The sequence below is a fragment of the Pan paniscus genome, chromosome 1, assembly GCF_029289425.2.
Source record: "Pan paniscus chromosome 1, NHGRI_mPanPan1-v2.0_pri, whole genome shotgun sequence".
In the NCBI taxonomy this organism is placed as follows: domain Eukaryota; kingdom Metazoa; phylum Chordata; class Mammalia; order Primates; family Hominidae; genus Pan; species Pan paniscus.
Window position 1 is genome coordinate 1,887,227 of NC_073249.2, and position 15,235 is coordinate 1,902,461.

Here is a 15,235-nt window from a genome sequence, read left to right on the forward strand (position 1 = left end):
CTGTGAGGCTTTGGACAACTTCCTTGTCTTGGAAAGTTATATAAACCTCATCTGCAAGAAAAGGCATGATACTGATTGCAAAAATGGCAGCAATTCTTCATCCCTTCCTGTATTTATGCCCTTTGTGATGTGCTTTTATAGCTGCTTTCATTGAGAGGCAGAATCTGTTTCCCAAACCTTGAATCTCACTGGCCTTATTTGCTCTGGCAGTAGAAAGCTGTGAATATGACCATGTGCCAGTTTGGGGCTGAGGCACAAAAGCTCTTAAATGCTTCTGCTTTTTATTTCACAACCCTGTCATCTCCATAATAACAAGTCCATGTTAGCCTGCTAGAGGATGAGATACTATAGGGAGGAAAACCAAAGTGCCACAGTTGACAGGCAGCTCACCCTCAGAAGCAGCATTGCCTAGTCAACCAGCAGCTGACCACACGTGCCTGAAAGGGCCCAGCAGAGACCAAAAGAATGGCTCACCTGAGCCCAGCCTAGAAGGTGGACCAGCTCAATCTAATACATTTTGGGGAATTTTACTGTGAAGCAATAGGTAATACGTACACCTAGCGCAGACAGGATGCCAGGATTCAATGACATGTTGATTGCAAGTTACCAGGCAAACACAAGGCACCCTGTATGTACTGATTTCCTTTTCCCTTTATGTAAAGTTGGATTTCTGGTTAGACGGTGTTGAGCCATACAGAAGTGCATGTAGACATGCATGCATATGATTGGTGCTTAAACTCACACACTTAAATTCCACACCACAGGAGGAAACAGAAAACCACAGCCTGACCATTAGGGCCAAAGCCAAACTGTAAAATGAGAAGTTTGTCTTTAATGTATTCCCTCTACATCTAAAGTCCTGAGGTTAAGGCTGTGGACAAATCTGAAGACATGGGTTTTCTTCTCCTGGGGCCCCTCGTCTTTTTTTCACTGTCTTATCTATAGAAGAGGCTGGGCCCCTGGCAATAGCAGGTGGGAAATAGTAGACTCCCTCTAGATACTTCTTTATTGCAGCCCACTTCTCTCTCTGGGCACTGTCTCTGCCACTCTTGGGCCTGAGGAGAGATGTTAGCAGAAGGAGGGCATTCCCTCACCTCTAGCAGAAAAGAGGGGTTCGGGCCCTTCACTCCCTGAGGTCAGGGGAACCAGAGCCCTCAAAACTGCACTTCAGTGTGACAGTCATTGCCCACAGGGGTCTACTTAGCACCTAGAATGTGGCTGGTCTGAATCGGTACATGCTGGAAGTTTAAAACGCAGAGTGACTTTAAAAGATTTAGTACCAAAAAACAAAGAACAACAAAAAATACTTCATTAATATTATATTTATCATATATTTAAATTATACTATTTTGTATATATTGAGTTAAATAAAGTATTGCAATCAATTTTACCTGTTTATTCCTCTTTTCTGTTGCTACTAGAAATTTTAAAATGACACCTGTGGCTCACATGTGATGTCTGTGGAAATCGCTGCCTTGGAGGATTGCTTCCCGTTTCAACACTCGGGCTCCTCGGACTGCTTCCTCAGAAGACCAGAGGCCATGAAGGTTAATAAGTCTGAAATTTTAAAAGAATTATTATTATATTGTTTCCTATTTTAAATATCATATATATTATTCACAAATGAATGTAACATTGTATACAAGGTTAAGTGTGTATAAGTGAATGTCCCCTAGGCAAGGTTGGGACAGCCCTCGCGGAGAAGAGCTGTAGCCAAAACGCTGCCTCATTCAGACACGCGCGGGAGCTGTCACCTGTCACTGAGAGTCTGAGGGGGCGGGGCCTGAGGCCCTACCCAATCAGGGGCACCGGGGCGGGGACTGCCTAATCGGGCGCTCCGCTAGAAAACCCGAGGCGGCTTCCGGGTGTGCGCGGCCTTTGTCTCTCGTGTCCGCACGTGCGTGTCTCGCTCAGTAGCCGCTGCCCTTCTCGAACTTCTCTCTTGGCGGTTCAGGAGGCTCTGCCGCAGCCGGGGCCCTCCTGTGACCTGCATGTACTGGGGGATTCGCAGGGAGGATGTCGGGACACCCCGGAAGCTGGGAAATGGTGAGTTGCGCCGCCGGGGGTCTGGAGAAGGGAAGGGGCTGTGGCGGCCCCGGACCCGGGTCCCTGCTGGCGCGGCGCGGCCCTCGGTCCTTTCTGGCGCCCAGCAGGGCTGGGCGGGCAGCGGCACCCCGGGCTCCCGTCCCCCCGTCCCGTGTCTCCATGGCGACTTCCGTCCTGCCCGAATCAGCTTCCCTCCCCGGCCCGCGCCCGCAGCCCCGCGGCTCCTCGGGATCCTGCAGTGAGACCCGAGGCGCCTCGGGGGAGGCCCAGCGCGGTGTGCGGGCTCCCGCCTGCGAGGAGCTGTGGCCACTGGCGTTTCCAGTCCCTCCTTAATCCTGTTAAAAATTAAACTGAGGTTTAATTAAAGCGTTACAGAGTTTGAGCAAACAGCGATTCATGAGTAGGGGAGCACCCAGCCACGGTTTTTGGTTTGTGGGCCACCGGACGGTCTTGATGGAAAGGCTTCTATAAAGTGTCTAAGGAAGCAAACCAAATTTATTTATTTTTTATTTTAATGATCGGGTGGGGCGGGGGGGTGTCTCCCTGTGTTGCCCAGGCTGGTCTTGAACTCTTGGTCTCAACCTCCCGAAGTGCTGGGATTACCCCGCCCAGCCCAAAGCAACCCCAGTTTAATAACTAATTGGTTATAATTATGTAGTTCTGTTATTCGGATTATTTAGGTGGATGGTTCCTGGTTATGTAATCAGAGGTAAATTGCTGATTTGGGGTTGGTCAAGTTTTCTTTCCCTTCAAGTTAATTACAAGAAAGGCATGAAGTACCTTTAGGTTTTCTTGGTGAGGAACTCAGGGCACCATCATCACTTAAGGGAGGAGACCACCCCTCATATGGTCTTATGCCCAATTTCTGCCTCCAAAGAAAGAAGAAGTAAAAACTAAAAGGCAGAAATGAAATCCACAGGCAGACAGCCCGGCGCCGCGCCCTGGGCCTGGTTACAGATTGACCCTTGACCTAATCAGTTATGTTATCTATAGATTCCAGACATTGTATGGAAAAGCACTGTGAAAATCCCTGTCCTGTTCTGTTCCGTTCTGATGACGGTGCATGCAGCCCCCAGTTATGTACCCCCTGCTTGCTCAATCGATCACGACCCTCTCACGCGGACCCCCTTAGAGCTGTAAGCCCTTAAAAGGGACAGGAATTGCTCACTTGGGGAGCTCGGTTTTTGGAGACGTGAGTCTTGCCAAAGCTTCCGGTGGAATAAAGCCCTTCCTTCTTTAACTCGGTGTCTGAGGGGTTTTGTCTGCAGCTTGTCCTGCTACAACTTCAGTCTAATTTCTTCCTATTTAATTATTTCCACAAGGGTACTGGTTTCCCCTGCATTTTCCAAATGTAAGGCAAGCAGGGTCTCAAATCCATGACCTTATTCCCCAGCCTAACTCTTCTAGAACTTGCAGTAAAATTCTGAATTTCCAGTTTCTTCCTCATACTCTCAAACTCCAACTTCCCCTCTCCAATTTACAACATTATTATTTGTTCTTTATTGTGCATTTGAACCAGATGCAGTATTGTAATTGTTTATCATGTTTTCACTGAGCAGTGAGGAGCTGTTTCTGAACATTTCTCGTGAAAACAGAGAATAATCACCTGATCTAGTCCACTATAAAAAATTCTTTGTACCTCTCCTCCTTTTGTCTTCCCTAGGCACACTCACAAACGTCTTTGGATGGAGGTTTCCCTTTGGAACCTTCACGTGGTGATGTGTCCTCAGCCACCCTCTTGTCTTTTCTGGGTCCTGGGTTCAAAACTGTTTGAGGATGACCTAATGTGCCCACACTGGCCATGTCTCTTGGAGTGTCATAGTGAATGTCAGCTGTTGGGTCCTCTTCTCCCAGAAGACAAGGTGAGGTTTAGGGGTGGAGCCTCTCAGAGGAGCAGCTGGATGGCATGAATCCCCTGGGACCGAGAGGAGTCTCCTGGGATACTCTTCTATACTCTTCCTCTAAAAAGCTAATCCATTGGGACTTAGATTTTTTTTTTTTTCTCTTACCCCCGTTATCACTCCTTAGAGACAAAATGCTGGTCAGCTAGTCACATACTGGTATTGAGGGAAGAAAGAATTTCTGCCCTCTGGATTGTCTCATACTTGTGAAGGGAGAACAGCTATTCCAAAGTACAAGGAAACCCCGCCCCGCAGTGAGGCAGGAACCTGAAAAGCAAAATGCATTTGGGGCACAGTGGGGACACGGCACAGGTTTCTGGGGAGCGTGGGCATTGAGTACTTCCTTGAGCAGGATGGGGTGGGAGGACACAGTGGGGACACTGGGAGAGACACTGGTGTCATCCAATCCAATGCTGGTATTTTGAGGGAGAGACAGAAATGATTCCTGCCCTCTGGATTCTTTCACACTTGTGAAGGGAGAAAAACAACCTTAAAGAACAAGAAAATTTCTTCCCAGGAAGATGACACAAAAACCTGCCAAGCAAACTGCACCTTAGGCACACAATGGGCCACAGTGCAGTGCACTGGGAAGTTGGTCCTTGAGTACCTAGTCTCCAATGAGGAGACCGGGGACCAGGGACTCTCCTGTTTGAGAGATGGTCTTACTTGACATGTGAGTCAAACATATCTGTGTTCCAGTTAGCGCTGCTCCCTGGGCTGTCCTCTTGCAAAGCTTTGTTCATTTATTGGTGCCTTAGGTAAACATAAAATGTATTTCATCAATAGAGCTTTAAAGATAAAATATTTACAAAGAGGCAAAGAAAGAAGTGGATATTTTAAATATATGTAGATATTTTAAATCCACTTTATATATATTTAGTTTTTTAATTAAAAACATTTTTAATGTTATATCAATACATTTGGGGTAGCAGGTGGTTTTTGGTTACAAGGATAAGCTCTCTAGTGGTGATTTCTGAGATTTTGGTCCTGTCACCTGATCAGTGTATGCTGTACCCAATATGAAGTCTCACCCCCTCCCACCCTTGCCCCCAAATCACCAAGGTCCATTATATCATTCTTATGCCTTTGTAACCTCATAGCCTAGCACCCACTTATAAGTGAGAACATAGAATACTTGGTTTTCCATTCCTGAGTTACTTCACTTAGAATAATGCCTCCGTTTCCATCCAAGTTGCTGCAAAGCCCATTATTTCATTCCTTTTTATGGCTGAGTAGTATTCCACCACATTTTCTTTATCCCCTCATTGGTTGATGGGCATTTTAGGTTTGTTTCGTATTTTTGCAGTGGCAAATTGTGCTACTGTTAACATGCGTGTGCAAGTGTTTTTGTTTGTTTTTTAATTGAGACAGAGTCTCACTCTGTCACCCAGGCTGTAGTGCAGTGGCACGATCTTGGCTCACTACAACCTTCCGTCGCCTGGGTTCAAGGGATTCTCATGCCTTCGCCTCCCAAGTAGCTGGGACTACAGGCATGCACCATCACGCCCAGCTAAATTTTTTTTGTATTTTTAGTAGAGATGGGGTTTTGCCATGTTGGCCAGGCTGGTATCGAACTCCTGACGTCAGGTTATCCACCTGCCTCAGCCTCCCAAAGTGCTGGGATTACAGGCATGAGCCACCACGCCCAGCCGTGTTTTTTTCATATAATGACTTCTTTTCCTTTGGGTACATACCCAGTAGTGGCACTGCTGGATTGAATGGTAGTTCTACTTTTAGTTCTTTAAGGAATCTTCATACTGTTTTCCGTGGCGGTTGTACTAGTTGACACTCCCATCAGCAGTGTAGAAGTGTTCCCTGTTCACCACATCCACTCCAGCATCCCAGCATCTATTGTTTTTTATTTTATGATTATGGCCATTCTTACAGGAGTAAGGTGGTATCTCATTATGGTTTTAATTTGCATTTCCCTGATAGTGATGTTGAGCATTTTTTCATATTTGTTGGCTATTTGTATATCTTCTTTTGAGAACTATTCATGTCCTTTGCCTACTTTTTTGATGGAATTTTTTCTTGCTGATTTGAGTTTTTTGTGAATTCTGGATATTAGTCCTTTGTAGGATGCATAGTTTGTGAAGATTTTCTCCCACTCTGTGGGTTGTCTGTTTACTCTGCTGATTATTTCTTTTGCTGTGCAGAAGCTTTTTAATTTAATTAGGTGCCATTTGTTTATTTTTGTTTTTGTGCATTTGCTTTTGGGTTCTTGGTCATGAGTTCTTTGCCCAAGCCAATGTTTAGAAGAGTTTTTTTGATATATTTTATTTTCATTCCCCTGAGCGTATGTGGTAACTTTCTGAGGTCTCGTCTCTTCTTTTGGGTAGTTTCAAATGAAATTCTAGGGCTTTTAATCAGGAGTGCTACCAGGGAAGAGAAATAGGAAAAATCTCTCTTCCTTTATGGTTACAGAAAGTGAATACATTTCCACACACAAAAGTGTGGTACATAAATTGGTGAATTACAAAAATTAACCAAAACATCAGTTTGTTTCCTGCAGGGTGAAGAATTTGTTAGAGTGGGTAAGTCTGTGCTGTTTTCTGTTGCCTGCATTTGGCACATTAATGCTAAATCTGTACAGCAACCTTGCCCGATCACTGTGGCCAGGATTTCCAATACTGTGTTGAATGGGAGTGATAAAAGCAGAGGTTCTCTACTGCTCTTTCCTGATCTTGAGAGAAAAGGGTTTTTTTGCTTGTTTGTTTTGGTATTTCAGCATTGATGGTGATGTTAGTGCTGGTTTTTCATACTGTAGTTTCCTTGTAGTCCTAGTTTACTGTGTATTTTTATCATGAGTGGGTCTTAATAATTTGCCAAATACTTTTCCTGCATCAGTTGCAATAGCTACGATATTTCAGTCATTTTGCTAATGTCATACATTACACTGATTGATTTTTCATATATTGAACCATTTTATTTTAGGGATAAATCTCACTTGGTTTTGGTGTATAATCCTTACTGTGCTGCTAAATATGGCTTGTGAGTACTTAAGTGAGGATTTGTGCGTTAGTACTTAAGTGAGGATTTCTGGGTTAAGTACTTAAGTGAGGATTTCTGGGTTAGTATGATGCTACATATGGTTTGTTGGTATTTAAGTGAGGATTTCTGCATTAATAGTTATAAAGAACATTTGTAGCTTGTTGTAGTATCTGTCCAATTTAGGGGTTCTGATTACTACATCAATGTCATATAACTGTGAGTCTGTTTAGATTTTCTAATTCTTCATGATTCATTCTTGGTACACTGTGTGTTTCTAGACATTTGTTCACCTCATCAATGTTATCCAACTTGCTGGTGCGCCCTTAGAGACTTTTTACATAAGATTTAAGACACAGATTTCTTTTATATGTGTTTTACTCTTATTGTATATGTATTCTGCTTGTTTTGTAAATGTTTATTTTAGGTTCAGGGGTACATGTACACAATAGCAAATACATGGAATCAACCTAAATGCCCATCAACAGTAGACTGGACAAAGAAAATGTGGTATATACACATTTGTGAATAATGCTACAGTGAACCTATGCATGCATATTTCTTTATGGTAGAATGATTTCTATTTCTTCGGATATATACTCAATAAATGGGATTGCTAGGTTGAATGGGAGTTCTGTTTTAATTTCTTTGAGAAATCACCACACTGCTTTCCAAAATGAGTGAATTGAATTCCCACCAGCAGTGTATAAGCATTCCCTTTTCTCCACAAGCTTACCAGCATCTGGTTTTGTTTTGTTTTGTTTTCACTTTATTATTTTTTTGAGGCAGTGTCTTGCTCTGTCACCCAGGCTGGAGTGCAGTGGCACGATTTTGGCTTACTGCAGCCTCTGCCTCCTGGGCTCAAGCAGTCATCCCACCTCAGCCTCGCGAGTAGCTGGGACTATGGGCATGTGCTAACAGGCCCGGCTACTTTTTTTATTCTTTCTTAGAGACAATGTCTCACTATATTGTCCAAGCTGGTCTCGAACTCCTGGACTGAAATAATCCTCCTGCCTCAACCTCCTGAACTGCTGGGATTACAGGCATGAACCACCCTGCCCAGGCTATTTTTTGAGTTTTTAGTAACAGCATTATGACTGGTATAAGATGGTATCTCATCGTGGTTTTAATTTGCATTTCTTTAGTGATGAGTGATAATGTTCATTTTTCTCATGTTTGTATATCTTTTGAAAAGTGTTCATGTCCTTTGCCCACTTTTTAATGTTTCATTCTTGTTTCCTCTTTGCTTGTTAATTTATTTAAGTTTCTTACAGATTCTGGATATTAGACCCTTGTTAGATGCATAGTTTGCAGATATTTTCTCTCACTTTGTAGGTTCTCTGTTTAATCCCGTTAGTTTGTTTTGCTGTGAAGAAGTTCTTTAGTTTAATTATGTCCCATTTGTCAACTTTTTCTTCTGTGGCAGTCGCTTTGGGCGTCTTCATCATGAAATACTTGCCAGGTCCTATGTCCAGAATGGTATTTCCTAGGTTATCTTCCAGGGTTTTTTTATCTTTAAATTTTTACATTTAAGTCTTTAATGCATCTAAAGTTTATATTTGTATATGGTGTAAGGAAGGGGTCCAGTTTCAATCTTCTGCACGTGGCTAGCCAGTTATCCTAGCACCATTTATCGAATAGGAAGTCCTTTCCTCATTATTTGTTTTTGTTGATTTTGTCAAAAATCAGATGGTTGGCCAGGCGCAGTGGCTCACGCCTGTAATCCCAGCACTTTGGGAGGCTGAGGCAGGTGGATCATGAGGTCAGGAGATCGAGACCATCCTGGCTAACACGGTGAAACCCTGTCTCTACTAAAAATACAAAAAATTAGCAGGGCGGGGTGGCGGGCGCCTGTAGTCACAGCTACTCGGGAGGCTGAGGCAGGAGAATGGCGTGAACCGGGGCAGCGGAGCTTGCAGTGAGCCGAGATTGTGCCACTGCACTCCAGCCTGGGTGACAGAGCAAGACTCCGTCTCAAGAAAAAAAAAAAAAAATCAGATGGTCGTAGGTGTGTGGCATTATTTCTGGGCTTTCCATTCTGCTCCATCAGTCTGTCTGTTTTTATACCATTACCATGCTGTTTTGGTTACAGTAGCTTTGTAGTATAGTTTGAAGTTGGTTAATATGATGCCTCCAAACTTTGTTCTTCTTGCTTGGCTATGTGGGATCTTTATTGGTTCCACATGAATTTTAAAATAGTTTTATCTAATTTGGTGAACAATGTAATTGGTAGTTTGATAGGAATAGCATTGAATCTAAATTGCTTTGGGTAGTTGGACCATTTTAGCAATATTAATTCTTCCTATCAATGAGCATGGAATGTTTTTCCATTCATTTGTATCATCTCTGTTTGTTTTTTTTTTTTTTTTCCCAGCAGCATCTTGTAACTCGTTGTAGAGATCTTTCATCTCCTGGTTAGCTATATTCCTAGATATTTTATTCTTTTTGTGGCTATTGTGAATGGGATTGCCTTCCTGATTTGGCTCTCTGCACGGATATTATTCGTGTATAGAAATGCTCCTAATTTTTGTACATTTATTTTCTGTCCTGAAACTGTGCTAAAGTTGTTTATCAGGAGCTTTTCAACAGAGACTGTGGGGTTTTGGGGGGTATAGGATCATATCATTTGCAAACAGAAGTTTGATTTCCTGTCTTCCTATTTGGATGCATTTTATTTCAGTAGTATGTTAATAGGAGTGGTAAAAGAGGGCATCCTTGTCTTGTTCCAGTTCTCAAGAGGAATGTTTCCAGCTGTTGCCTATTCACTATGATGTTGGCTGTGGGTTTTTCATAGATAGCTCTTATTATTTTGAAGTATGTTTCTCCGATGCCTAGTTTGTTGAGGGTTTTTAACATGAAGGGATGTTGAAATTTATTTAAAGCTTTTTTTTGCATCTATTGAGATGATCATGTTGTTTTTTTGTTTTTAGTTTTGTTTATGTTGTGAATCACATATATTGACTTGTATATATTGAACTGTTACATCCAAGGGATAATGCCTACTTAATCATGGTGGTGGAATAGGTTTTTGGTGTGTGCTGGATTTGGTTTGCTAGTATTTTACATCTGTGGATTTTTCATCTATGTTCATCAAGGATATTGGCCTGAAGTTTTCTTTTTCGTTGTTGTATGCCTGCCATGTGTTGTATGCCTGCCAGGATGACGCTGGCTGTCATAGAATGAGTTAAGGAGTTTCTCCTCTTTAGTTTCTTAGAATAGTTTCAGAAGGAATGGTACCAGCTCTTCTTAATACATCTGGTAGAATTTAGCTGTGAAACCATCTGGTCCTGGCTTTTCTGTTTGATAGGTTTATTATTACTGATTAAATTTCAGAGCTCATTTTTCTGTTCAGGGATTCCATTTCTTCCTGGTTCAATCTTGGGAGGTTTTTTGTTTCCAGGAATGTATTCGTTTTTCTAGGTTTTCTAGCCTGTATGCATAGAGATGTTTGTAATAATAGCCTCTGAGGGATTTTTTTTTTTTTTTAGTTTCTGTGAGTCTGGTGGTAATACCCTTTTTGTCACTTCTGATTGTGTTTATATGGATCTTCTCTCCTTTTCTTTTCTTTATTAGTCTAGCTAGCAATCTATCTTATTTCAAAAAATTGACTCCTGAAGTTGTTGATCTTTTGCTTTTTTTTTTTCTCTCTTTTCTTCAATTTATCTCTGATTTTGGTTTTTTTGTCTTCTGCTAGCTTTGGGGTTGGTCTGCTCTTGTTTCTTTAGTTCCTCTAAGTGTAATGTTAGGTTGCTAATTTGAGATCTTTTCAAAGTTTTTGAAGTGGGCATTTAGTGCTATAAAATTTCCTCTTAACATTGCCTTAGCAGTGTTCCAGAGATTCTTGTATGTTTGTTCTTATTAGTTTCAAATAATTTCTTGGTTTCTACCTTAATTTCATTTTTTTCTTTTGATTTGTTGAGGATTGTTTTATGGCTGAATGTGTGGTTGATTTTAGAGTATGTGCCATGTGCAGCTGAGAAGAATGTATATTCTGTTGTTTTTTTGGTGAAGAGTTCTGTAGGTGTCCATTAGGTCCATTTGGTGAAGTGTTGAGTTCAGATCTCAAATATCTGTGTTAGTTTTCTGCCTTTATGATCTAATACCATCAGTGGGGCATTGAAGCCTCCCACTGTTAACTCTGTGGTTAAGTCTCTTTGTAGGTGTGTAAGAATTTGCTGTATAAATCTGAGTGCTCTTGTGTTGGGTGCATATGTATTTAGGATAGTTAGGTCTGCTTGTTGGATTGAACCTTTTACCAATATGTAATACCCGTGTCTTTTTTTGTTTTTGGTTTAAAGTCTGTTTTATCTGAAATTTGACTAGTAATCCCTGCTTTTTTTTTTTTTTTTTTGCCAAGGGTTAATATATTTTATATATAAGTAAAGATATACAGTCATACATTGCTTAATGTGTTGTTAGGCAGTTTTATAGTGAGAACATAATAGCGTGTACTTACGCAAACCTAGATGGCATAATATACCACACACCTAGGCTATATGGTATGGCCTATTGCTCCTAGATTTACTTTTTTCTGTTTTCCATTTGTGTTGTAGATTTTTCTCTATCTCTTTACTTTGAATGTGTGGGCGTCATTGCATGTGAGATGGGTCTCTTGAAGACAGCATACGATTGGGTTTTGTTTCTCTATCCAGCTTGTCATTTTGCCTTTTAATTGGGGCATTTAGCCCATTTACATTCAAAGTTACTATTTATATGTGTAGATTTGATCTTGTTATTGTGTCGTTAGCTAGTTATTATGCAGACTTGTTTCTATGGTTGCTTTATAGTGTCACTGGTCTATGTACTTAAGTGTGTTTTTGTGGTGGCTGTTAATGATCTTTCCATATTTCGCACTCCCTTTAGGACCTCTTATAAGGCAGATCTAGTGGGAACAAATTCTCTTAGTAGTTGCTTGTCTGAAAATGATTATGAAGCTTCTTTTGGCTGGATGGGAAATTCATGGTTGGAATTTCTTTTCCTTAAGAATGCTGAATATAAACTCTGATAATGCACAATAAATTTTCTGGACATTAGAGAAAAATTACTGGACTGTAGATTGTGGTAAATAAAGTTCAAATTACTGGAAATAGCAATGGAGTATATCCACTGCCTTGGCCTTCATTTCTGCGTATTTATTTGGTGTGGTAATCACCACTTGAGATTCTCTAATTTTTGTTCTTCTAAAGAATGTGAACTATTATTTACTATTATTATTATTATAGTAATATGCCATATTATTTGGCTGTTTTATTACCAAGAAAATGGATCTCTTTCCATAAATGGTCTTTTTTCTTGTTATGTATCTTTTGCTTTTTTTTTTCCCATTTTTTAATCATGTTTTCATTCATTTTTACTGTGCACACTAATTTCTTTTATATTGCATGTATTGCAGATTTTTATTTTACTGTTTTTTGTCTTTTAATTCTCCTAATTTTAATATATTTGAATTTGTCAGTCTCTATTGTTTGCTCCTTTTCTCCTATTCATATGTCAAAAAAAACCTTGTCTGTGACTTCTGCAAGTGGTCTATTTACGTTTGAATATATGACAAATTGATTATTGTCCAACTAATAGAGGTCAATGCAATTCATTTTTTTCCCAATTAAATACTGGTTAGCTTTGTTCCATGTTTAAAGTGCTTGATACTTCCTTCACTATCCTACAATGCCTCATCTGTTATTAGTCAGCTTTCCATATCAATTCCAGCTCATTAAAGACTATATGCCTTTCTCTTGGCCTAGTTCTTTATCTCTCTGCTTATACTACACTGCCCTGAATATTATATTTGAAAATCATTGATGTGTATTAGGCAAACCATCACACTGTTATTCAGAAGACTTTGACGGTTGTTAGGCGTTTGTTATTTCTGTAGGTTTTGAAAAGTAGTTTCTGCTGAACTGCTAGAAAGTCTGTTTCAGGCATCTATGAAATTTTACATAAATATCATTTGTAAGAGGTGACATCTAGATGACATTGAGTTTTTTTCTTTGAATGCATGCCTTTTCACTTATTCTATTCTGCTTTGACATTTTTCAGTAGAAATTGTAAAATAATTATTTTTGGATTATTGAATATTGATTATTAGTGTTAATTACCTCTTGATTAAATTTGGGCTTGAGTGAACCACTTATAAGCTTCTACACATTTTCTCTTTGTGTAACCACGTGGATTGGGCTCAATTTCCCAATTAAAAAGTTGTGACATCATATATGAAATATTGTCTACCAGGGAAGCTCATCAGATACTCAGTGCTCAGAGTGTGTTCTTGTTTGTTTATTGAGGCTGATCCCCCTAGGCACCACTGCTACAATAAAACAAAATAATAGACTTTTGGAAGGAAAACAGGGGTTCAGCAAATACCAGATTGTTTAGATAAACTATTTAGCAACAGTGAGCTACTTTTATCACTTAGGTTGTTGAGATGCCTCTTAAAATGTAAGTTCCCTCATACCAGCAAAGGTTGAACTTTGTAGCAGGTATTTCTAAGGGTAAGTAGTCTTGTGACGGCTCATATTAACTCTCTTATGCACACCAGATAGTAAGACTTTGTTATGATATGTACTGCAGGTATATGCTATAAAGAAAAATCATAACAGCAAATATTACTCCCTGGACCCACCAACAAGAAGGGTGTTCCTTCTCTGCTGCTGCCTTGCTGAACAGTTCAACTTTAGCATAAGAACTGCTGGCCGGGCGCGGTGGCTCACGCCTGTAATCCCAGCACTTTGGGAGGCCAAGACAGGCAGATCACGAGGTCAAGAGATCGAGGCCATCCTGGCCAACATGGTGAAATCCCGTCTCTACTAAAAATACAAAAATTAGCTGGGCATAGTGACGTGTGCCTGTAGTCCCAGCTACTTGAGAGGCAGAGGCAGGAGAATCACTTGAGCCTGCGAGGCGAAGATTGCAGTGAGCTGAGACGATGCCACTGCACTCCAGCCTGGCAACAGAGTGAGACTCCGTCTCAAAAAAAAAAAAAAAAAAAAAAGAACTGCTATGTGGGAGAAAGTAAGTGTAGACAGAGTCATAGTTCTAGTGACCAAATAGTGGAATAAATGTTCACCACAGAATCAGGTGAACATCTTATAAATTGACTACAGATTTCCAGTGCTTTCAGTCTCATCCATCCTCTACAAAAATGTGGAATATTTTAGAACTCGGTTGCCTTTGAGGATGTGGCTGTGAACTTCACCCAGGAGGAGTGGGCTTTGTTGGATCCTTCCCAGAAGAATCTCTATAGAGACGTGATGCAGGAAACCTTCAGGAATCTGGCTTCCATAGGTAAGAATCACAGTATTTCTTCACTTAGTCAATCAGAAAGTAAGTGTTTCATGGTTTTCAATGTCATTCCATGATTTGGAATGTACAAAGGGAACACTTTGATGAGTGAATGAGGCATGGACCCAGTGTGCAATGACTCTTGTTTCTTAGTCTATTTTTTAATTGTGATAACAGAATACCTGATCCTGGGTAATTTACAAAAATAATTTTATATTGGCTTATGATTCTAGTGGCTAGAAAGTCCAAGGTTGCATCTGGTAAGGACCTGATGCTACTTCAGCTCAGGGCATGAAGCAGAAGCGAGTGGGCATGTGCAAAGGGATCACAGCAAGAAAATAAGAGCAATTCTTGGGAGCTAAACTTGCTTTTATAACAACCTGCCCTCTGGCAACTAATTCAGTCTTGCAAGAGTAAGAGAAAACATGCATTCCCAAGCAAGGACATTAATCTATTAATAAGGAATCTGTACCCATAACACAAACAATGTTGCCATATTGATGACCAAATTACAGCATTCATTTTGGTGGGTACAAACCATATCCCCAACATAGCACCTAGAGTCTAGTAATTTTTCTATAATTTCAAATAATTTGTAATATATTTCTGGGTCTACATTTTAGGAAACAAAGGGGAAGACCAGAGCATTGAAGATCAGTACAAAAATTCTTCAAGAAATCTAAGGTAATTTGCACTCACAAGAGGAAGCAGTCCCCCTTGGGGTCAATTGTAGTATATAATCATATGTTTAAAGCAAACAAGGCCAGGCATGGTGGCTCACACCTGTAATCCCAGCACTTTGGGATGCTGAGGTGGGCGGATCACCTGAGGTCAGGAGTTTGAGACCAGCCTGACCAACACGGCAAAAACCCATCTCTACTAAAAATACAAAATTAACCCAGTGTGATGGTGCATGCCTGTAATCCCTGCTGTTTGGGAGGCTGAGGCAGGAGAATTGCTTGAACCTGGGAGGTGGAGGTTGCAATGAGCCGAGGTTGTGCCATTGCACTCCAGCCAGGGAA

At 40.8% G+C, this 15,235-nt stretch overlaps 1 protein-coding gene across 4 annotated transcripts in view; it reads left to right on the plus strand.

Moving 5' to 3' along the window:
• Window positions 1-1,406: 1,406 nt before the first annotated feature.
• Window positions 1,407-15,235, plus strand: part of ZNF124 (zinc finger protein 124) — a 34,872-nt gene continuing 21,043 nt past the window's right edge. For 3 of the 4 annotated variants that reach the window (XM_063608104.1, XM_008968298.4, XM_008968299.4), the window contains exons 1-3: window positions 1,407-2,046; window positions 14,090-14,216; window positions 14,837-14,897. In XM_063608104.1, coding sequence (XP_063464174.1) covers window positions 2,017-2,046; window positions 14,090-14,216; window positions 14,837-14,897 — 218 coding nt within the window. In that variant the 5' untranslated portion in view covers window positions 1,407-2,016. Of the gene's footprint in view, window positions 2,047-3,709; window positions 14,217-14,836; window positions 14,898-15,235 lie in introns of all 4 variants that reach the window. The other variant, XM_055093820.2, reaches the window with a different exon arrangement.